At 43.7% G+C, this 25,162-nt stretch overlaps 1 protein-coding gene across 2 annotated transcripts in view; it reads left to right on the top strand.

Moving 5' to 3' along the window:
* Nucleotides 1-25,162, top strand: part of mctp1 (multiple C2 and transmembrane domain containing 1) — a 408,806-nt gene that overhangs the window by 186,934 nt on the left and 196,710 nt on the right. For both annotated transcript variants that reach the window (XM_033017292.1, XM_033017293.1), the window contains one exon: nt 4,441-4,618. In XM_033017292.1, the coding sequence (XP_032873183.1) occupies nt 4,441-4,618 (178 nt within the window). The remainder of the gene's footprint in view (nt 1-4,440; nt 4,619-25,162) is intronic.

Below are 25,162 nucleotides of genomic sequence, written 5' to 3'. Positions count from 1 at the left end.
GCCGCTAAGAGACGTCCCCGAGCTCCGACGTACCCGCTACGTTCATTCTCTGTGCTTACCACGAGTTTGATTTTTTTTAAACTCGGGAGAGCTCTTGGAATGAACTCGTACCGTGGGACAAGGCTATTACTAACCAATCACTACGTTTATGTCCAAGTTATATATATATATCTATATATATATATATGACTGATAAAACATTTGAGCTTTTAAAGTATGGTCTTGTGTGGTCCTAAGACTTTATTTTTATTAACAAGGCAAATATATAGATGTTATGATTATGTTATGATTTAATCAACTTGCTTCAAAGATGATCCAAAAGATAAGAGCAAAGCTCAAGTAGTTGGCATCTGAGATACATGCACTATATTATAAGGAAAATCACCAAAGCAATGTATTGAAAATGGAACAGAAACAAACATTGTTTTAATAAAAGGCAGGTGTTCCAATCTAACATCAACTGTGGGGTTAATATTGTCACGTGTTTAAGGGAGAGCCAGTATGGAAAAAATCTGTGGCGTGGAAACATTAACAAATTATTATTGAATAATATAATCCCTTTCATCTTCAAATGGTGGTTTTTGTTATAAAATAAATAAATTTCTCGAGTAGGAAATTGGTTAACACTCGAAGTTACGGCAGGAGAAAATTCTGGAGATACTCAACATTGGTGGAGAGAGAAATGAGGTTCTGATGAAAAGCTGTGAACCTGAAACATCAACTCTACATCGCTTTCCATGTATTTCTCGTGTTTTCTGTTTCCTGTTCCTCATTTCCAGTGTCTGCAATAATTTCCTTTTTTTTTACACACTCAGACATTTTTTAACTGAAAGATTAACATAGTGCATCCCCTTTATTCCAGAATTAATTACTGCGACAGATCACACTGAGGGTTATTCAACAGTTCTGTAGTGAACTGCCAACTAGTTGAAATCTGTGAGTCAGATCAACCTACTACATCTGACTCCTTGTTCCTAACCCCACCCCACCAAGACTTGCCAGTGAAGTCATGGAATATTGTGTGAATGACCAGATATACAATATATCTGGCCCCACAGCTCTATGCCATCTGTAACTAGCATACCTGATGTGCCTCAATCATTAACCATAATTTAAAAGGTTTGTTTAGCAAAGTTATTTGCTATTTTTTTTCATTATTTCTCTCTATATATTTGCTTAATTCAATATAATTTAGTCCCTATGTATGTCCTAGCTCTATACTCACCAGGAAACGGTGCTGCTGTATCCATCTGGATAAAGAAAATTAGCGATTTATGTTTTAAACATTTCTGAAATGGCCTCTGCCTTACAACGGCAGAAATCCACATTCAATCCTGATTTTAGGAGCTGAAATTTCCCCTGAATGCTCTTGGTCCTTCCCAAACCCTAAAGATGTGTGAATTAACAGGGTAGTTGGCCAATGTAAGTTGCTGCTTGTGTATCTGGATGAGAAGTAGTTTCTGAGGGGACTTGAGTAATTGAGAACTGGCATGGATCAAGTGAGCGGAAGGGCCTATTTCTTTGATGTATCTCTGTCCATGAATTGGCCATCAAAAATATAAGTGGTCATCTTGTAGTTTGCATTTGAAGTTACCTTGAAGTGTACCACAGAAAACATGCCAGCAGCTCTGACTCCATGAAGTGTGAATTTGGATAAAAATGTAAGGGAGCAAATATACACGCATTCGAAGGAAGTCGGCCGTGGGCCCAGTGGACGACATTGTCGGGAGGTCGCAGGTCACAGGTTGGTGACCTGTTTTTACGGAGCTCCCACAGTAACAGCTTCGTCCGCTGGACTGGAGGGCGGCAGCTTCAGCAGCTTCGACCGCCCTGGGCCACGGAGTTTGAACCGGCCCGTTTGCGGCACTTGGATTCAGACTGACTTACCATCACCCAGTGGGGTCACAACATCGGAGGCCTGGATCGCCTCGGCGCAGAGGGAGAACAAGGAGGGAAGAGACAAGGATTTTAAGATTTTTGCCTTCCATCACAGTGAGGAGGTGCCTGGTGAACTCACAGTGGTGGATGTTAAATCTGTGTTTATTGTGTGTTTTTGTCATTTTTATTATATGTATGACTGCAAGGCAACGGAATTTCGTTCAGACCGAAAGGTCTGAATGACAATAAAGGCTACTTTGACTTTGATAGTTTGAGTATGTCTTGGATTTATGAGGCCCTCAATGGCATTCAACTCATGTGACAATTGTTTTTGGACTCAACAAAAAACAGAGGCATCCAGTTGCGCCCCCTGCCTCACTCCCTATCATAACCCCACCATCCCCTCCAACTCTACTTCCACCTTGCATTTTGAGGTCTTTAGAGTTTTATTTAGGTATTCATGTCCGATGGTTTGGCACTTGTGTCCAATTGCTCAATATTAGTGAAATGATTAAACAGAACCATCTTCACTGTTTCTGCTTACTTTTTGGGTGCACTTTCATAGACTTCACTTCATATTGTAACATTTCACTGAACTTGGACTTTGATCTGGCAAACAGAATAATTAAACCCTAACTTGGAGCATCCATTCCAGTGTGCCATGCATTATTGATCAGACAGCTGGCCCTTTATTATTTTTTTGTGGTGATTTGCTGCCAATAATCCATAGAGTCTCATTTTGGTTGTGATAAACAGCTCCGTTGTAACAAAATGAAATGACAGATGCAAAGGAAATTTAATTCTGTTGCCCTGAAACTCCAAAACACCTTCCAAGCAATCCAAGATATATGTAATATAAAACCTTACACGATGCTTGTGATTTACGTAAATGGTTTGGCTTCGCCATTGAATATTTGATCTATATGGGTGCTTTTGTTATCAAAACATACAAGGCAATTTTCTGTGATCAAGATGATTTTTAATAGCATATGTATCTTGCAGTAAGACACTATTACAATGATATACGACAGAAACAATGTATCATTTTTGCCAGACTATCGTCTGTCACCACCAATATTTAGAGTTTTCCATTATCATCGATTTACTGGCTTTGGGTAAAATTATTGTGATTCACAAATGTGTGTATATAAAAAATATTTATAGTTTTCCATAAATTCTGAATTGTTCAAAATGTCCCCATTTTAAACCATTATGACTCATGGCTGAATGTGTTCGGATTCATGGTTTTGATTTTCGTGTCTTCTCTCCTTATAATACTACAACCATTTGAAGATATCATGTATGGCTTAGATTTGGCTCACCTCTGTTGAAAGTGCCTGAATCCAAAGATTTCACACTGATATGTGCTGAAAGTAGGAACTAAAAATAGAAAATGTAGGAAATTGTCAGTAAATTAGATAGCATCTCTGGGGAAAGAAAGAGTAACAAATTCTGTTCAATACACTTTGATAAAGTTATGGACCTACAATCTTATTGTTGTTCCTTTCTCTCTCCAAGGTCGCTGCCTGATCTGCTGGTATTTATAGCTTTTATTTTATTCCAGGTTTATCTACTACTTGCCCAATTTTGGACAAGTAAAGGACAAAGAAAGATATTTGGGACGAAAGTCTGCAATATATACATCAATGCTCGTTAAATGCCAGACATGCTTTAATACAATTCAACGTTTTACACAGATTACATTACTCCAAAATAAAACTAAATAGAATTTTCCCACACATTTCTCCTATCTGTGATAAATGTCTGCACTTAGAAGCCAATTTAACACAAACTTTTGCAAATTGTACAAAAATTTAAAACTTCTGGATTGACATTTTTGGAATAATTTCTGAAGTTGTTATTACTAAATTGGATCCAGACTCTAAACTAATAATACTTGGAGTATCAGAACAAAGTTTAACAATCACAACAAGCCAAAGAAACTTCCTCGACTACAGTATAATAACTGGGAAAAAATTAATAAAAAAATTTTGGAAAGGTCCTATAACCCCCACAATTAAAATGTGGATTATGGAAATGTCGGAGACCCTACATCTGGAAAGAATTAGACTTGTCTTAATGGACAAACAAGAACTTTTTGTTAAAATATGGTTTCCATTCATTAACTATTTGAAGGGATAGATTGGCTCGGCACGGAAACCTAACTGAAGCTTGAACTCAGGACTAGATGAAAAGTTATATTTTATAATATACGAACCTATCTCCGAATGTCGTATTATTAGTAATTCATTCCACTCTTTTTTCTTTTTTGACATTCACAATTCTTTTTTTTTTCTCTCTCTCTTTCTTTCTTATTTACTATCTATATAAAAAAAACTAGAAGCAGAATCAATCCACAATTGAAAATTTTAATAATGTATGATTGATATACATGAAAAGTTTTTACTATAATATGTAATTATATTTTACCATAATATGTTTGTTTCTAATAAAAATATAAAAAAATTTAAAAAAAGGAAATACAACAATTTAACTGAGTATTTCTCCCCCACGGTCAAGTATTATGGGTGGACATTTGATTATTTTACACTTTATTTGCAGGTGTCAAATTGACTTATCAGGCCTAAGTGTGGAACATACACACAAACTGGACCTTGCCCTCTCAGAAGGAAAAGGTCATATAGTACTACTGGTTACTCTGACTGCTACATCTCCACGCAATGAGTCCAAGCTCAGCACAATGAACGATGAAGAACGGCGTAGTATAATGACAAGATATGTATGTATTACCATATTTGTTAGCCACATTATATCTTCATTGACATTTTACGCTTATTTTGGTAGTATAATAAATTAAGAGAATATCAGTGAGGGTGGTTAATGTAAAAAAACAAATCAGTAAAAATCTATGTTTAATGTTGCTAAAATACAAAGATATACTAAACAATTATATAAAATGATGCATGAGGAAAATAAGAATCCACAATTATTTGCACAATTATTATCTCCAAAACCAATCAATTTCTCATCAAAATCCTTCATGATATTTTATTAAAATAGAAAGTTACATTAATTCTTGTGGGAAGGTGTTTCAACCTGTTAAGAAATGATAGACACACAATGCATGAGTAACTCAATGGGTCAGGCAGCATCCTTGGAGAACATGGATAGGTGACATTTGGGGTTGGGATCTTTCTTCAGACTACAGCTCTCAGACACCACCTCATACCTACCCCTTGACTCTCCAGGCTTCTGCCTGACCTACTGGGTTCCTCCAGCATTTTGTGTCTTTTATTGGTAAACTAGAATTTGCTATTCCTTGTTTCGATGGCATCAATTGCAATAATTTTCCTCAGCACCTTCACAGAAGTTCAGTTCTTCAACGTTTATTGTTTTTGCAAAAGTCACTTAACAAAAATGGGATAGACAATAGACAATAGATAATAGGTGCAGGAGTAGGCCATTCAGCCCTTCGAGCCAGCACCGCCATTCAGTATGATCATGGCAGGTCATCCACAATCAGTACCTCATTCCTGCCTTCTCCCCATATCCCCTGACTCCGCTTTCCTTAAGAGCTCTAGGACCTGTCCCACTTTGGCGATTTTTAGGCGACTAGGCTGGTGCCACATGGTCGCCGGAGTGTCGCCTGTATTGTTGTGAGTGGTCTCCTCGGTCGCCCAAAGAGCCATAGCGTCTTTCTGGACGCCACTGAATATTTAAAATGTTCAAAACATTTCTACGACAGTCAGCGACAGTGGGTTTGACACCAATTAGCGTAGCTTGACTTCTCCTGACGTAGGTGCTGTCATAGGTTGTCGCCAGGTGATGTAGGTTATCGCCGGTGCTGACTCCGGTGAATTTCATTGGCGACCGCCTACGTCAACCTACGTCAACCGACGACAGGTACCGGCGTCAAGAGAAGTCAAGTAGCGACAGGCATTAGAAAAACCCAAGTCCACAAAAGTCCCAGAAGTCAAGCTACAACAGCCAGTCACAATGATTGAAGTCCATCTACGCCTATATCGGCAACAATCTACGGCAATATATGACCATACCGACGACAAGCTACAACAACCTAGAAACATAGAAAATAGGTGCAGGAGGAGGCCATTCGGCCCTTCGAGCCAGCACCGCCATTCATTGTGATCATGGCTGATCGTCCCCTATCAATAACCCGTGCCTGCCTTCTCCCCATATCTCTTGACTCCACTAGCCCCTAGAGCTCTATCTAACTCTCTCTTAAATCCATCCAGTGATTTGGCCTCCACTGCCATCTGTGGCAGGGAATTCCATAAATTCACAACTCTCTGGGTGAAAAAGTTTTTTCTCACCTCAGTCTTAAATGACCTCCTCTTTATGCTAAGACTGTGGCCCCTGGTTCTGGACTCGCCCAACATTGGGAACATTTTTCCTGCATCTAGCTTGTCCAGTCCTTTTATAATTTTTTATGTTTCTATAAGATCCCCCCTTGGCCTTCTAAACTCCAGTGAATACAAGCCTAGTCTTTTCAATCTTTCCTCATATGACAGTCCCGCCATCCCAGGGATCAAACTCATGAACGTACGCTGCACTGCCTCAATCAGAAGGATGTCCTTGCTCAAATTAGGAGACTAAAACTGTACACAATACTCCAGATGTGGTCTCACCAGAGCCCTATACAACTGCAGAAGAACCTCTTTACTCCTATACTGAAATTCTCTTGTTATGAAGGCCAACATTCCATTAGCTTTCTTCACTGCCTGCTGTACCTGCACGCCAACTTTTAGCGACCGGTGTATAAGGACGCCCAGGTCTCGCTGTACCTCCCCCTTACCTAACCTAACCTATGACAACCTACAACAGCTGGCGACCATCGGCGACAGTTGACGCGACCAGCTATGCTAGGCTACGACAATGGCGCCTCTGTGGGAAACGCTCCATGTGGTCAGGCGACTATAGTGTGTGGACAATGTGCATTGGACATTGGATAGTGCAACATGGTTACAAGGAGAAGGAAGCGGCAGCCCAAGGCAAGGCCCAACCCCTATCCCCACCCACCAGGCAGGTGGAGACTGAGGAGACCGAGGAGGAGAACCAGGAGGTGGCTCATCTGATGTACCAGGGCAACCCATGACTTCATCTTCATACGCATTGATGATGGCCTCACAGGCCTTGCTGTGACAACCTTGGTCTCGGACAACCTTGCTGATGGTGTTACGAGACATAAGAGGTACTTGTAGGAGTCTCCTGATGCCAGGTAGTGGAGGGTGATGGCTAAGTGCAGGCCTTGTTCTAGTGGCTTCCTCATGAAGGTCTCCTTTTTCTCCTGGAGAGGGTCCTACCATGTCTTCAGCTCCTGAAATAGCTCAGGGGGGAAGCCTAGTGGCGTTTACTGAAGGCAGCCACATCTTCTTGCTGGAGCACAGTCATCTGGTTGTCATACTGGCCCAACCTGAGTCTCTTCAGGGACAAGGGCTTCAACAACACAGTCCTCTTCTTGGGCTTCTTCTTTCCCATTCTTTTGCTGATCTTTAAGTGTGAGGGCTGCTGTAAGAAGCAGGGCTTCTTCTTCTTGTGAGAGCAATGCCCACTGATGTTGCTCCATGGCAGTCATGATGCAGAATGATTGGAAACCCCACCCTACAACCCCTTTTATAGGAAAACTGGATGACGTGAGTTGTCTTCAGTTGTCTTCAGTTGTCACCGACAGGATCGTACTTGTTGTAACTTGTCACGGGTGGACGTAAGTTGACTTCAGTTGTTGTAGGTTGTCATAGGATTCACAGGACTCATAGGACTGCTTTGACCGCACCGACTGGGACCTGTTTGCACAACAGCCTACCAGTGGTATAGAGGTAGACGTGGAGGAGTAAACATCCACTGTGCTCTCCTACATCAACTGCTGTGTGAAGACTGTCACAGTGGACAAGCAAATAAAGATGTTCCCAAACCGGAAACCCTGGATGAACAAGGAGGTTCAGGATCTGCTAAGGGCACGCAACAATGCCCTTAAATCCAGGGACACTTCTGCCTACAGTGCGGCCAGGTCGAACCTGAACAGAGGTATAAAGAAGGGCAAAGACATCCACAGGCAAAGGGTGGAAGACTACTTCAATACCGCGGACACCAGAAGCATGTGGCAGGGTGTCAGGGACATCACTGACTACAAGAGCAGCCCCGCCTGCCCCCACGGTGATATCGCACTGGCCAACGAACTAAACACCTTCTTTGCCCGCTTCGAAACTGGCAACACCACCAGGAGTGGAATAACCCCGGCCATAGCGGAGGGACAGGCCTTAACACTGAGCACTCAGGAGGTACAGTGCGCTCTGCATAGGATCAATCCACGCAAGGCTGCAGGCCCGGATGGAGTCCAGGGAAGGGTACTAAAGGACTGTGCTGTACAGCTGGCGGAGGTATTCACGAGAATCTTTAATCTGTCTCTATCTCTGGCAACGGTCCCCAAGTGCCTGAAAACAGCTACCATAGTGCTGGTACCGAAAAAGTCTAAAGTCACCAACCTGAACGACTACCGCCCGGTTGCCCTAACTCCAATCCCAATGAAGTGCTTCGAAAGGCTGGTCCTCTCCCACATCAAATCCAGCATCCCTGCCTCACTGGACTCTCATCAATTTGCATACAGGGCAAATAGATCGACAGAGGATGCCATCTCTCTGGCTCTTCACACTGTCCTGACTGACCTGGATAGACAGGGCACGCACGTAAGGATGCTCTTCATTGACTATAGCTCTGCATTCAATACGGTCATCCCCACCAAGCTCACCACCAAACTCCACCAGCTAGGCCTCAGCTCGCTGATAAGCGATTGGATCCTGAACTTTCTGACGGAGCGACCGCAGGCAGTGAGACTGGGCCCGCACCTGTCCTCCACTATCACCCTGAGCTGTGTACTAAGCCCCATGCTCTACTCCCTCTTCACTCACGACTGTGTTCCTGCATTCGACACCAACACCATCGTGAAGTTTGCAGACGACACAACAGTGATTGGGCTGATCACCGACGGTGATTAAACAAACTACAGAGCGGAGGTGCAGAACCTGGCGGACCGGTGCGCATGTAACAACTTGTCACTAAACACCTCCAAGACCAGGGAGCTGATTATTGACCTCAGGAGGACACATAATGGAGAATACGCCCCAATCTCCATCTACGGGGACAGTGTGGAGAGAGTGTCCAGCTTTAAGTTTCTGGGCACTCACATTTCAGAGGACCTCACATGGTCCACCAACACCGCTGCGCTGGTCAAGAAGGCACAGCAATGACTGTTCTTCCTGAGGACATTAAAAAAGACTGGTCTGCCCCAACAGCTGCTGACAACGTTCTACCGCTGCACCACAGAGAGCATATTAACGTATGGCATCTCTGTGTGGTATCTCAGCTGCACGGAGGCGGAGAGGAGAGCTCTTCAGCGCGTCGTCCACAGAGCGCAGAGAATTATTGGGACACCCCTACCAGCCTTGGAGGGCATCTACCACACACGGTGCCTCAGGAAGGCCGTCAGCATCCATAAAGACTCCTCACACCCTTGTAATGGACTGTTCGAACTACTTCCCTCCGGCAGACGTTACAAGGCCTTCTACGCCTGAACCTCCAGACTCAGAAACAGCTTCATTCCCAGAGCTATAGCGGCTCTGAACCGACCCTGCTGAGTGCCCCCCATCCCACCTGGACTGTCTCCCAGTTTATTTATTTTTTATTTTTTTGACATCAGTTGGAAGCTGCATACCAAATCTCGATGCACTGATGTGCAATGACAATAAAATATATTATTATTATTATTATTATTATTATTATTATTATTATTATTATAGGTGTTGTCGTAGGCTGACATCCGAATTTCGCGACGATCGGGTCTCCGGTTGTCATTAGCTTGCCGTAACTTGACGTCGACTAGGTGGTAGGTTGTTGTAGCTTGTTGTAGACGTTGTAGGGGGGTCCAGTCACCGTTTTTTCGGCGACCCGCTACAACTATGACAGTCGCTGGCAGTTGCCTAAAAAATCGCTTAAGTGGGACAGGCCCTTAACTCTCTCTCTTTGTTGACTGTGGATTTGCTAAGAGTGTCTTGCAAGTATACGAGGATCCTTGTCATGATACATTGTACACAGTCCTCTGTAAGAGGACTCCCTGATTTACAAGCTGTTCCCAGGTATACACTTAGAGAAGGGCCCCAATTGCTGCTGGAGAACCATCAACCAAGTGAAAGGCTCTTTAGGTAGACAAAAATGCTGGAGAAACTCAACGGGTGAGGCAGCATCTATGGAGCGCAGGAAATAGGCAATGTTTCGGGTCGAGACCCTTCTTCAGACTGATGTGAGGGTGGGGGGGGGGGTTGAGGTGGAAGAAGAAAGGATGAGATGGAGACAGTGGGCTGAGGGAGAGCTGGGAAGGGGAGGAGAAAGCAGGGACTACTTGAAATTGGAGGTCAATGTTTATACTGCTGGGGTGTAAACTGCCCAAGCGAAATATGAGGTGCTGCTCCTCCAATTTACAGTGGGCCTCACTCTGGCCATGGAGGAAACCCAAGACAGAAATGTCGGATTCGGAATGGGAGGGGGAGTTGAAGTGCTGAGCCACCGGGAGATCAGGTTGGTTATTGCGAACCGAGCGGAGGTCTACGCTTGGTCTCACCGATGTAGAGCAGCTGACACCTAGAGCAGCGGATGCAATAGATGAGGTTGGAGGAGGTGCAGGTATGTGCTCTTTGGGCTTTTTCCCTTTTTCCTCTTAATAGGCATAACATCTCTTTGGGTTCTCCTTAATCTTATTTGCCAGAGCTATCTCGTGTTCCTTTTATGCCCTCCTGTGATCCTTCTTATGTGTGCTCCTCCATCCAGTGTTCTCCTCCAGGGATACACTTGATCCGAGCTGCCTGTGTTCGCCAGTCGCTATGAGACATCCTGACCCAGGCACCAGGGAGGCAACACACCATCCTGTAGTTCCATTGGCTGCCACTCAATCTCCTGTATGTCCCCAACTAATAAGGCTCCTATCACTATAGCGCAGTCTGATTTCACCCTGCCCGTCAAAGCCGCGCCTGGTGCCATACACCTGACTGCAGTAGCTGCTCTCCTCTGAACAATCATCCTCCAGAACTGTATCCAAAATGGTGTAGGGGAACTCCATCTATGAAGCTTTCAGTCTCCCAGACGATCCAGTTCCCTCACGTGGTCAGTCACTAGCTGCAGCTTTGCGCACTTCCCACAGGTGTAGTCTTAAGGGACACTGCAATTTTCCCTGACTTCCCACATCCTGCGGGCGGAGCACACCAGTCCCCTAATTGTCATCCCTATGGCACTTAGACCAAAGAAGAGTCATTAAAAAAAACTTATTTTACCTTGCCATCACATTTCACTCAGTATTCTTATCGAAGCTTCTTAAGACAATGTCTCAACACTTACCCTCAAACACAGTTCTAAAGGGCCTGTCCCACGAGCATGCGACTGCATGCGGCAAGCGCAACCTAACCGGAAGCGGGGGCCGCGCGGAGGTCGCGCGGAGGTCGAGTGATCCCTGTAAAGGGCCGGTCCCACCAGCATGCAAATGCATGCGGCAAGCGCGACCAAACCGGAAGCGGGGGCCGAGCGGAGGTCGAATGATTGACGTGAAGTTCGAGCGAAGTCCCCGGGAAGTTCGCGCGTGACGTACGGCGTCAAGATGCTGCGTACGGCGTCGAGACGCTGTGTATGCCCGTCGAGGCGGTGCATACGGCGTCGAGGCGGTGCGTACGGCGTCGAGGCGGCTGCGGGCCGGCAGGCCGTTGCCGCGCGGGATTTTTGAACACTGTCAGTTTTTCGGAGCCCCGGGCGATGTCGGGACCAGCTCCGCACAACTCCATACGGCTCCGGCGATCGAAGTAGGACCGGCCCCGCGAGGCCGTACGGCTCAAGCGACCACGTTAGGTCACGCTTGCCGCATGTAGTCGCATGCTCGTGGGACAGGCCCTTTAGCCTCTTGAACCAAAGACAGTGTCATAAAGGAGTTGGCGATTCACAATAGAGATTTTTTTTGTTATCCAGAACGTATAAATCTGGAGTTTTCTATCCTGTGAGGGCTGCGATGGCTCGGTTGTCCAATTCTGAGATTGAAACTGTGGTTGTGTCATGTGGCTGATTTAGGTCAGAACATCCTTCCTCAAACATAATCATCTTCGCTGGGCCAATGAATAGTACGTGGCCAGGTATTTGCTGAAAGAGATTACCCATAAATGAACAAAATAACATCTTTAAAAAAAAACGAGTATGTCATTTTAGGGCGGTACAGTTTCACAGAGTTGCTGCCTTGCAGCGTTACAGCGCTTGCAGCGCCAGAGACCTGGGTTCGATCCCGACTACGGGTGTTGTCTATACGGAGTTTGTACGTTCACCCCGTGAGCTGCGTGGGTTTTGTCAGTTTCCTCCCACACTCCAAAGACGTACAGGTTTGTAGGTTAATTGGCTTGGTATAAGTGTAAATTGCCCCTAGAGTGTGTAGGTGTTAGCATAGTGTTAATGTGCGGGGATCGCTGGTCGGTGCGAACTCGATGGGCCTGTTCCCGTGCTCTATCTCTAAAACTAAAAACTAAATTTTGTTTCTTGAAATATTAAACTTCCTTTTACTTGAATATTTTCTCAGACTTCTGTTTAGTTGTTTCCCATGCACTAACTGTATCTGAGAAAACAGATAAATGATCTACTATCATGTTTCTACTGTAAAGAATGTAAGAAGTTGTGTATGATTGGCTCAGACCAAATACTTATACATTTTGCCTCCTCTCCAAAGGAAAGTGGTTGTGTGTTGTGGCAAGGTTATGGCTGAGGAATGTTGTATAATTTTGGGAGCCTGCGAACCACTGCTGAATTATGTCATGCATTTGAGTTCAAATATTTTCATCAGCATGCTGACATGAATATATATACAGGTATATGGAAATAATTCTGATTAAATACTGAAATGCAGTTTACCCGAAATGCAGCTCAATCATTGCAGTTTTACACAATGAGCAGAGAGAGGAGCTATTACACCGAGTTTAGCTTAAAACAATGTACAGAGAAAACGTGACAAAGTCCTGCAATTAAAATAAAATGTTCTATTTTGATGAGTTGGCCATAATTTGAATACCATATAACCATATAACCATATAACAATTACAGCACGGAAACAGGCCATCTCGGCCCTACAAGTCCGTGCCGAACAACTTTTTTCCCTTAGTCCCACCTGCCTGCACTCATACCATAACCCTCCATTCCCTTCTCATCCATATGCCTATCCAATTTATTTTTAAATGATACCAACGAACCTGCCGCAACCACTTCCACTGGAAGCTCATTCCACACCGCTACCACTCTCTGAGTAAAGAAGTTCCCCCTCATGTTACCCCTAAACTTCTGTCCCTTAATTCTGAAGTCATGTCCTCTTGTTTGAATCTTCCCTATTCTCAAAGGGAAAAGCTTGTCCACGTCAACTCTGTCTATCCCTCTCATCATTTTAAAGACCTCTATCAAGTCCCCCCTTAACCTTCTGCGCTCCAGAATACAACTATACCTTGTCCATCAACATGGGAGTAGGAACCATTGACAGAGCTTTAAAAATGTGAAATATTATCTGAAAATATCCTGATCCCTAACAGACATGTACTGGACAACCAAATGTAATAAAAACCTATCTTATCAGCCAGGCATTGAATGGGTAGCAAATGCTTTACACATTCTCTTCAAACAGATGAACAGGGCACTTGTGTAGGAAAGAACTGCAGATGCTGGTTTAAATTGAAGGTAGACACAAAATGCTGGAGTAAGTCAGCGGGACAGGCAGCATCTCTGGAGAGAAGGAATGGGCGACGTTTCGGGTTGTGACCCTTCTTCAGAGTCTGAAGAAGGCTCTCGACCTGAAACGTTGCCCATTCCTTCTCTCCAGAGATGCTGCCTGTCCCGCTGACTTACTCCAGAATTCTGTGTCTACCTTTGAACAGGGCACTTGCTGTACTCATTGGGGAATGTCTTCTTGCATCTAGGCTTACAAAAATTATAAATCTATCATGCCTTTGCAAAAATATTGAAAGGCTTGTTGGTACCTATCAAATGTTTTTATAGGTCTCTCAAGTGCGGGGTGATATACAATTTGTCAATAATTCCATTTTAAATGTCGACATGAACACAACAAAGGAAGTACCATTCTGTAATCATAATCATAATAATAATAATAATAATAATATATTTTATTGTCATTGCACATAAGCGCAACGAGATTTGGTATGCAGCTTCCATCCGATGTCATAACATAAATAACTAATACAATTTAGATTTAGATACCCCGAGAACATGGTTTGTAAAAGAACAGTAAAATAGTCCAAACAGACTAAAGTGCAGATGTGTCTGTGCAACGTGACCATCTGAGGGAGACAATCCAGGGGGGGTGGGGGGCACTCAGCAGGGCCGGTTCAGAGCCGCTATAGCTCTGGGAATGAAGCTGTTCCTGAGTCTGGAGGTTCGGGCGTAGAAGGCCTTGTAACGTCTGCCGGAGGGAAGTAGTTCGAACAGTCCATTACAAGGGTGTGAGGAGTCTTTATGGATGCTGACGGCCTTCATGACATTTCACTATTTTAGTTAATAGAAGGAATCAGGCTCCCATAATATGCCCTCCAGTTGGTGTGGCTTTAATACGTAGACCAAGTTTGGGTGTGAATGAATAAAATATGACACTTCTCTGAGCTAATGTTTTGAAAATTCTAACATAAAAAGATTACACGGGGGTCGGCTATGTGCCATCGGTGGTTGGTGGGTAGGGGGCCAGGAGGGTGCCTGTGATTCTTTTGCTTAAATTACCTGATTCTTTTGGAAAAGCTGAGCACTATTTGTGGCCTGCTATCAGGTTGAGTTAGCCTAGAAAATGAGTGTATTACAGTAATTCAACTATTGGTAACCAATGTGCAAATGCATCAAATTGAATAGACATTTCAGTTCATGTCATTAATGTGAAGAAACCTCCTCCAATATCCCTTGGTTTTCTTTAATGCACATTAATGGATTGCTGCCTGAAGGCGATTTGGTGACCTCTTTGGAATGGGAGCATGAAACCACTGGTTTCCCCTTTGTCACTCCTTAAATTGAGTCAAGCTAGTTTAGAAAGAAGTTGTTAGCATTCCATTTTTATTATGACATTTCACAGTGGTCTGATTTTATGTCCCTTGACCGAATTGTCCACTGTGAGACGATGGGCTTGAAATGTTATTTGGTGCATTGATAAAAGGTGAGCAGTTATAAGATGACAGCAAGTCATAAGGCTGGTGGCGTGACATTAATTTTCTCCATAACAGAGATGGAATAAGACGTCATGATGACAAGCTGTCAATCAGTGTTGGTCCCTGTGTGTAACTCTGTGCCATAGGATCGGGTATTGCTTCTCCCATAATAGACCTGAACTGGAAAGCTTTTTCTGACAGCTGCTGCCATACAGAAAAATTATTATACAGCCTTTCATTAAAAAAAATAAAGAGGAATCATCTCCTGAGCATTTCAATCTTTTTCTGCCATATTGAGGTCTGAAAGGATTTATAGGAGGGAAAAAAAATAATCTACTATAGAGATTCCAATATTGTTTTTAAATTATAGTGGGAGGGATTGTATTGTGAGTAATCAATTTATAGAAAATTAGTGATTCTGCAGATATTTCACACAAATGTTTTGTGCCATATTACATCAGACAGTATGGCATCGAGCAAACCAAGACTGTCACAATTTGTAATGAATTAAGTCACCAGTCAAACATAAACTGAGAATCCAAATGGCAATTAACCCTCAGGGTACTGAGAGCATTTCTGCAGAAAACCATTAAATGTGACATGACTAACAAATTTTATGTCATTGTCAGGGAATACGAGTTTTTTTTAATTCCCTTTTCTTTCAATCTTGTTCATAATGATAATTTACTTCATACAAGTTGTGAAGCAAAGAGACTTACTCAAATTAAGTTCACAGTTTGCACATGTTACAGAGATGGCAAATTTACAGAAGTGCCCCTTAGATGGACTTTTGATTTGCATTTAAAAAACTGTATACATTATTTTAATATTCGTTATTTGATTTTAAAACTTTATTTGAAAAATGTTGAATGTTTCGTGCTTGTGGTTCTTCTTTCCATCTGAGTATTGTAGAATCATACTGCACGGAAACAGGACCTTTGATCCAACTCATCCACATAGCCCAAGATACCACATCTAACCTAGTCCCATTTGCCCGTGTTTCACCCAAAACCCTCTAAACCTTTCCTATTCACATCCCTGTCCAAATATATTTTGAAGTAGCTATTTTAATTTTTGATCATATTTACCATTCAAAAATATTTTGGTGGAAGAGCAATGCGATAACACTGAGAGAACTGTCCACAGCATAATTTCTTACATTGCTTTCAAATTGTTGGCCAAACATGAATACATTCTTCTGAAATGTGCTCTGTTTTGATAAATGTCATACAGCAAACTATAATTAGGTTTGGGTTTGGCTGTAAAATTGGTCCAGCTCACAATTTGTCCAAAAGAGAATTCCTGGAACAATTTAAAGCTATAAACAGACATATTTATAACATTATAAAAATATGAAAGTATCCTTTTCTTTTCATATCACTGCAATATTCACATTTTTACTAATAGTGTGGTTGTTGACTATGTTCTTAAAAGAGCATTTCCATCTTGTTAGGTAAATAAAACAAATGTAATTCCTGCAATAGCTGGGATTAGCCAACTCAGAAACCGGAACCACTATTGTGTGTTAAACCTGTAAACTATGTTTTTGCCCTTTAATCTATTCAGAAATTAAATAAATGTTGACTTTAATGTTTATTAAACATTCGTTAACCCTTTTCTAGTATTCTAACCTCTGTTCCTTTTACAGTTGGATTGATTGCTTTCATCCTGAAGTGTAGCTACTTTGTTGTTGTCAATATATGTATTTGGGAGGGTAGTGCAAGCACAAGTTCTAGCTTTAAGATGAAGTAAATATTTTAGTAGCAATTACAGTGTTAGTTTCACTACAATACATTGCACTTGTGCACACATATATAAACATATATAAAAGTAAATTAGCTTGAATGGAATGGTTTCTGTAGAATTCAGCCCCTTCCAAGAAATCCCCTGTGTGCTCCCCTGAATTAATATAGCCAAATAAATGCACATTTTATTAAACTTATGGAAAGGTTTATATCATGCACTGGCTGAATTTAATACTGTTTTTAAAACTTTCTAAAAGTAGGTACACGCATGTTAAGATGGAAAAGGTTGATTTTTCTTAAAGCAATCTTAAATACTTTAAGCAACCTCTTTGTTGAAATGAGAAATTTTAATAATTTCTTGTGGTATTTCCAAAGATATGAATTGTATTTCTAAATAAAAAAATATCAACAGGTAGCTGCAATAATGGGGCCCTCACTTAATTTAATTAAGTCTGGGTAAATGGAAGCGATACACTTCAGAAGAGCTTTATGAGTGAAGCTGGTCACGTAACTTGGAATACATTTGAGCTCCGGAGCAGGAAGTATAGGGAGAGCGCACTTTTGTGACAGGGCAGCTCTTTCTAGTGGGGTTATGAAGTGCTCAGTGCCAGGACGCTACTTTTTGTTTCATATATCAGTGGTGAAAACTTAAATGTGATCAGTATGAATAAGAAGTTTGAAGAAGGTACAAATATGGATGGCTGTTTAAAGTGACTAACAAATCTATACGATGCAGGGGACTATCATGGGGCTGCTCAAATGGGGATATTGGGCTTCAGCCCAACAAAGTATTAGATTAGCAGGAAAACATGGAAAGTTAGTTCAATACTGTGGTACAGAGGGACTTGGAGTCTTTGTACATATAGGTCACAAACAATCTGTATAATATGACTGCATTTAACAGGAAATTTGGTTTATTTGTAATACATGAGTATGAAATGCTCCTTGTCCCACATTTGAATATCTTCCCACCAGATTTATTTGGCAGAATTATGAGTGGTTCTAGAAAGGCTTGTTCCAGGATACATTGATCGCCCAGTTCACTGTGTGAAACATTTAGGGTATCAACTAGACTAAGTGTTCACACGGGAGGGCTGGTCCCCCAACGCAATATTCCATCTCTCCACCAATTCCAATATTGGTGGCCAGTAGAGGGGGAGGGGGGGGGGGGCTTTCTGGAGTGCTAGTATGGGTGTTGTGGGCCAAAGGGACTGGTTTCCAGAGGGCTAGTATGGACATTGTGGGCCGAATAGATTCTTGGGCTGGCAGCTCAGTCACTCAGGCCTGGTGGGCTGGCAGCTCAGTCACGCAGGGCCAGTGGGCTGACAGATCAGTCACTTGGGGCTGGTGGGCTGTCAGTTCACTCACAGCTATTCCATGAAATTCCATTTCAAGCAGAGTGCAGGCCACCAAATTGCATTTCATAGCATTTCAAGCAGAGTGCATGCCACCAAATTCAATTTCAAAGCATTACAAGCAGTGCAGGCCACCAAATTCAATTTTATAGCATTTCAAGCAGAGTGCAGGCCACCAATTGCCAAACAACTCAATGTATTGTCATTAAAGGCTAACAAATCATTTATTGCAAGTACATTGCAGACTCATAGTTCAGTTGATTCACAGCTTAGAATCACAGTTGTGGACTCTCCCTCACGATCTTCCAGAGTGACTGACTCACTTCCAGGCATCTGGGGTTTTATAGTCCTGCCCCCCACCTAGAAGGGGCATTACCTTTATCGTGGTGATTGACAGGCGAGAGGACCAATCAGCTGATCTCAAGATTTTTTAAACACTCATAACTTTTTTATTTTTCATCAATCGGAAAAACACTCTGGTCTGCCTCAGCAGAGGAGGACTGTGAGTAAGATGGCCAAAAAATCATAGCGATATATGGTAGCTTTTCTCTGAAATTAATATACAGAGCAGACAGGAAGTGGTCAAGATGAGAATTTCAGTTATATAGATGTAGACTAGTTTTCAGATAATCGGTTACTTGCAGGACTATAGGTCCCACTTAGGTGATTTTTTAGGCAATTACAGGCGGCTAGGCTGTCGCCACATGGTCGCTGTGGTGTCGCCTGTATGGTCATGAGTAGTCTCCTCAGTCACCCAAAGAGTCGTAACGTTTTTCTGCTCGCCGCTGGATTTTGAAATGTTCAACATTTTTCGGCGACAGTGGGCTTGACGCCAATGAGCGTAGTAGCTTGACTTCTCCTGATGTAGGTGCTGTCGTAGGTTGTCGCCAGGATGAAGTAGGTTCAGTTCAGTTCAGTTTTTATTTGTCATATGTAGGTTTACACAGGGTCAACGGTACAATGAAATGTTTTTGACAAGACAACGGGTCACCTCAGCAATGATATTACAAGGATAAAATTAAGGTAAGGTACAGCAGGATGACGTAGGTTGTTGCCAGGTGACGTACATTGTCACCAGTGCTGACCTCGGTGAATTCCACTGGCGACTACCTACGTCAACCTAGTCAACCGGCGACAGGTACCGGCGACTGAATTGTCTTAAGTTGTCTTCAGTTGTCGCCGATAGGGTCGTAGCTTGTCATAGCTGGTCGCGGGTGGATGTAGCTGAACATCGGTTGTGGTAGGTGTGGTCGTGGGTGGACGTTCTAATGGGTCGCCGGCTATCGGTAGTATGCTGTAGCTTGATGTCGACTAGGTGGTAGGTTGTTGTAGCTTGTCGTAGACATTGTTGTAGACATTGTCGTTGGGGGGGTCCAGTCGCTAGTTTTTCGGCGACCTGCTACAACTATGACAATCGCCGGCAGTCGCCAAAAAATCGGCTAAGTGGGACAGGCTCTTAAGAAACTAGAGACATGATATCAAAATCCCATGTGGTGACACTGGGAGTTAAATTCAGTTAATTATCTCGAATTTTAAGGAAATTAGTCATTAGTAATGATGACCACAAAAATTATTAGGTTGTTGTAAAAACTCATCTGCTTCACTATAGTCTCTCAGGGAAGCAAATCTGCCATCCTTATCTGATCTGGCCTATATGTCACTCTAGATCCAACAGTGTGATTGATTTAATGCCCTCTGAAATGACTTAGCAACCCCAACAGTTCATGAGCAATTGGGGATGAACAATAAATGCTAGCCTTAACATTGACACACATAGAACTCAAACCCCCACCCTGCCCAAATAAATCCAGCCCATAGTTGATAAGCAACCCAATTACATACGCATGCCCATTTGGTTTTGAATAAAGAACATTCAGTAAATTGGTAAAATCCTAACGTTTATAATGTTGTAATGAATTTGTTCAGGGCAGTGTCTCTAACAATTCTAGACATTGTACTATAGGGTAAGCTTTTGAAAGGGCATTGAATAGATGTGTCAATGGTCTAGTATTACAAGTATTACATTTGATTTAAATGGAAAATCAGCTTTTCCCAGCTAAATTGATCTCCTGCACAGGTTTCCTCGCATAAATACTAAAAATGCCAACACATAGAATGTCATTGTTGTACTGCGCACAGAAAGGGTGCTGTGTTTAATCCCAACATTCAATTAGTGGACCACCAAAACTCTTCAATGTGGTTTTCTTTCACATTGCTTCATGAAAACAGTGCTAGCAATAGCCAGTACAAGTGCTGGCAGCAGCTGCCTGCACAATCTGCACAAGGGCAGGATCTTTCCCATTAGCTCTGGGAGCAAGCAAGTCTCAGCCTTAAAGAACCCTCTACATGATAGCCATAGTACATCGGGTTAGAAAGCTGCCCTGAAGTGGAGGGAATATCGACAAGCAGTAGATGTGTTTTTTTGCCCACAGCATCACCCACACTGCCATATTTGTCCATATAGAGAATCCACTATAAAGGGCCTGTCTCACTTGGGTGACATTTGGGCGACTGCAGAGCGTCAGTGAGTGACGCCCGTGAAACCGTCGAGTTGCACGACATACACGCTGACGTATGCTGTCATGCGGGTGATGTCCGGTTAGGGTTGAGGCTGTAAAATATTCTTCCTTCAATGCATAGATCTTAAACATTAATACATTAAATTTAATACAAATAAAATCAATTGTTCAAATGAAAAGATGTCTGAGTCGTTTCGTTTTATTTATAGATGTATTGGTCCGCTTCCAGATCCGATCACCAGGGATGGATTCAATTAGTGTAGACTGAACTCCCCTGTCTCCTCGTCCCCCCTCCCGCCCCCATCCCTCCTTCTCCACTCCCCCCTACCCTTCTCCCCTGCCTTCTCCCCTCCTTCTTCCCTTTCCCCCTCTTCCTCCTTTCTCCCCGCTCCACTCCTCTCCCCCTCCCCTCACATCCCCTTCTCCCCCTCTCCCTCCCTTCTCCCATTCTCCAACCCCCCCCTCCCCCCCCCACTTTCTCCGACGCCCCCCATTTGTGGACCCAGCCGGCGACCAGCGATCCCCCGCACACACGCTAGGGACATGTTATACCAACCTGCGCGCCTTTGGAATGCGGGAGGAAACCCTAACCCCAGCCCTAACCCTAACCCTAACCCTAGCCCTAACCGTAACCGTAACCTTAGGTTGATAGGCTTAGTATAAGTATAAATTGTCCCTAGCGTGTGTGGGATAGTGTGCGGGGGATCGCTGGTCGGTGCAGACTCGGTGGGCTGAAGGGCACAGTATCTCTGAACTAAATGTGACACAGGGGCCCCAGGGGTTGGACTCGGACCCCCAATGTTGGGAACTAAACTGTTGGCCATGAGTTGTCCCAGAGGCAGATCTCTCTTCCAATGGTCTCTCCAAACCCCCAGAGGCAGCGGGCTTTTCAACTGGGTACAGGCAATGTTCCAGAGGCAGCGGGCTTTTCAACTGGGTTCAGGCAATGTTCCAGAGGCAGCGGGCTTTTCAACTGGGTTCAGGCAATGTTCCAGAGGCAGCGGGCTTTTCAACTGGGTTCAGGCAATGTTCCAGAGGCAGCGGGCTTTTCAACGGGTTCAGGCAATGTTCCAGAGGCAGCGGGCTTTTCAACTGGGTTCAGGCAATGTTGTCAATGTACCAGTGCCACCCACCTGCTCCGACCACTGAGTCTAAATACCCACCACCCATTTTGAAACAAGGCGAGGGGTCATGGGAGGGGGGGGGGGGGGGGGGGGGGGGAAAGATGGGGGGTGTTCCCAAAGTCTGCATTTATCCCATAGTCAATGTTACTAAAATAGATGTTGTGGCCTTTTGTGCAGTACAATTAGTGGGATCTAGCTGTCACAGGCTGTGTCCACAAATGGGGGCGTCGGGAAAGTGGGGGGGGGGGGGGGGTGGAGAATGGGCGAAGGGAGCGAGAGGGGGAGGAGGGGATGTGAGGGGAGGGGGTAGTGGATAAGGGGGAAAAGAGTGGAGCGGGGAGAAGGGAGGAGAGGGGGATGCCCCCCATTTGTGGACCCAGCCTGTGACAGCTAGATCCCACTAACAACTTATGGCCAACAGTTTAGTTCCCATGAGGAGCAGGTAGGAGCTGGGGTTAGGATCAGGGTTAGGGCTAGGGCTAGGGTTAGGGTTTGGGTGTCCACCCGCATTCCAAAGGCGCACAGGTTTGCATAAATTGTCCGTAGCGTGTGTGGGATAGTGTGCGGGGATTGCTGGTCGCAGGCTGGGTCCACAAATGGGGTGGGGGCGCCAAGGAAAGTGGGGGGTGGTGGAGAATGGGAGAAAGGAGGGAGAGGGGGAGAAGGGTATGTGAGGGGGGGGGGGGTAGTGGATAAGGGGGAGAAAAGTGGAGCAGGGAGAAGGGAGGAAGAGGGGGGAAGGGGGTGAGAGGGGAGGGGAGAAGGGTAGGGGGAATGGAGAAAGAGGGATGGGGCGGGAGGGGGGAAGAGGGGAGAGGGGAGTTCAGTCTACACTCACTGAATCCATCCCTGTGAAAAGAGATGGTGAGCGGATCTGGAAGCGGACCAATACATCTATAAATAAAACTGAACGACTCAGACATCTTTTCATTTGCACAATTGATTTTATTATATTAATTTTTATATATTAATGTTTAAAATCCATGCATTGAAGGAAGAATATTTTACACCCCATCTGTGGTCCCCAACCCCAACCCTAGCCGGGCATCACCCACAGGACGGCACATGTCAGCGTGTGACAGGGCGCACGACATAATGAGACACCCAAATGTTGCCCCAGGATTTTGAACATTCCAAAATCCTGGGGTGACAGGGAAGCACCATACGTTACCGCTCGTCACTGCATGAGTCACCACTCCTCGCCACGGGTCACCACGTGACAACCTCTTTTTCGGCTGTCGCCAAAATATCGCCCAAATGACGCCCATGTGGGACAGGCCCTTAATGAGTAACCCCACACCACTGTGAGGCATGTTAGGCAGAAAACGCTGCATGACTTTGAAATTAACTGTAAGATCTAGAAATGAGGTACTTTCAAGAGTTAGATTTAGCGCAGGGCTAAAGGAATCAAGGTATATGGGGAAAAAGCATGAACGGGGTACTGTTTTAAAATGATCAGCCATGATCATATTGAATGGCGGTGCTGACTCGAAGGGCCGAATGGCCTACTCCTCCACCTATTTTTCTATGTTTCTATGTTTCTACCAAGAAGACTCAGTAATGAAAATTGAGGTGGGTGCATACAGAGAGCACACAGTACCATCCCAGTCAGGATCTTGTTCGGCACGGACTTGTAGGGCCGAGATGGCCTGTTTCCGTGCTGTAATTGTTATATGGTTATTAATACCCATTTCCTTCCTAATACTGCGGGTTTGTTTCTTGTTTGTCTGGGAGTTATAAATGAACGTATACTTTACATATTATTGCTTCATTTTCTGAGAGTGAGGCAGAAATAAGTCTTGCAAGCCAATGTGATCAAGTGCAAAGACAACAGTGAAAACATGCCAGTAGTACTAAGGTGAATCATGAATGGAACATCAGGTTCATCTTTTTAAAGGTTGGTAAATGTTGCTTGGTCTTGGTGAGACCACACCTGGAGTATTGCGTACAGTTTTGGTCTCCTAATCTGAGGAAAGACATTCTTGCCATAGAGGGAGTACAGAGAAGGTTCACCAGACTGATTCCTGGGATGTCAGGACTTTCATATGAAGAAAGACTGGATAGACTCGGCTTGTACTCAGTAGAATTTAGAAGATCGAGGGGGGATCTTATAGAAACTTACAAAATTCTTAAGGGGTTGGACAGGCTAGATGCAGGAAGATTGTTCCCGATGTTGGGGAAGTCCAGAACAAGGGGTCACAGTTTAAGGATAAGGGGGAAATCTTTTAGGACCGAGATGAGGAAAACATTTTTCACACAGAGAGTGGTGAATCTGTGGAATTCTCTGCCATAGAAGGTAGTTGAGGCCAGTTCATTGGCTATATTTAAGATAGAGTTAGATGTGGCCCTTGTGGCTAAAGGGATCAGGGGGTATGGAGAGAAGGCAGGTACAGGATACTGAGTTGGATGATCAGCCATGATCATATTGAATGGCGGTGCAGGCTCGAAGGGTCGAATGGCCTACTCCTGCACCTATTTTCTATGTTTCTATGTTTGCTGTGGATGAAAAATGCACCAAATGGCTTTCATGCGTGAAAAGAGAATATGTTTGAATGGGTCTTGTATTTGGGCACAAAAGTTACTGAGCACTGCAAAAATGCATCAAGGAATAGCCCTATGCAAATGTGGGTTTACTTCTAATTATTATTGTACAAAACAACAACAATTTGGAAACGTTGGCAGATCCTTGTAGGTTTTAGTAGAGGTAGATACAGTAACTTGCTGAACAAGGCAATGGAGTAATTTCCAAATAACATGAAGATATGAACAGGGATACTATGGTATAATTATTAGGCTACACCTAAATGACTAGATATAGTTCTGGACACCACATACCAGGAATGATATAACTGCACTGAAAATGAATCGATGAGATTTACAGTTATTTTCCCATGGGCACGAGAAATTTAGCTCGGCGGAACGATTGGCTTGCCTGGGTGTCTTACTTTTGGAACAGTGAAGGCTGAGGGGAGATTTAATTGGGAATACAAATTTAAAAGGTGCCTCGAAAGAATGGATTAAAGTAACCATTTCCCGTGACAGATAAGTCAATACCAAAGAGATTTGGTAGAAAGGTTAGAGGATAGTTAAAGGATGTATTTTCTTAGCCAGAGGATTCTAAGCAATTGAAATGCACTGCCTGAAAATGTTGAGGAGTGGAACTCCTTATTAAAATTACTTGGATGAAAACATGAAGGCTGCAGGTCAAGAGTTCTTTTTTGACCAATTGACTTCCTTTGATGGCACAATCTTTGATATGATATAGATCTGGATGTTGCAGTGTTGTTTCCATGCCAGACATTGAGGTTTAGTTTTGTGGCATTTTTCTTTGAAGTTTCATTTTGTTAAAGAACATATTTAGGG

This window comes from Amblyraja radiata, chromosome 3, assembly GCF_010909765.2.
Source record: "Amblyraja radiata isolate CabotCenter1 chromosome 3, sAmbRad1.1.pri, whole genome shotgun sequence".
NCBI lineage: Eukaryota > Metazoa > Chordata > Chondrichthyes > Rajiformes > Rajidae > Amblyraja > Amblyraja radiata.
This window is presented reverse-complemented; position numbering and strand designations above follow the sequence as displayed.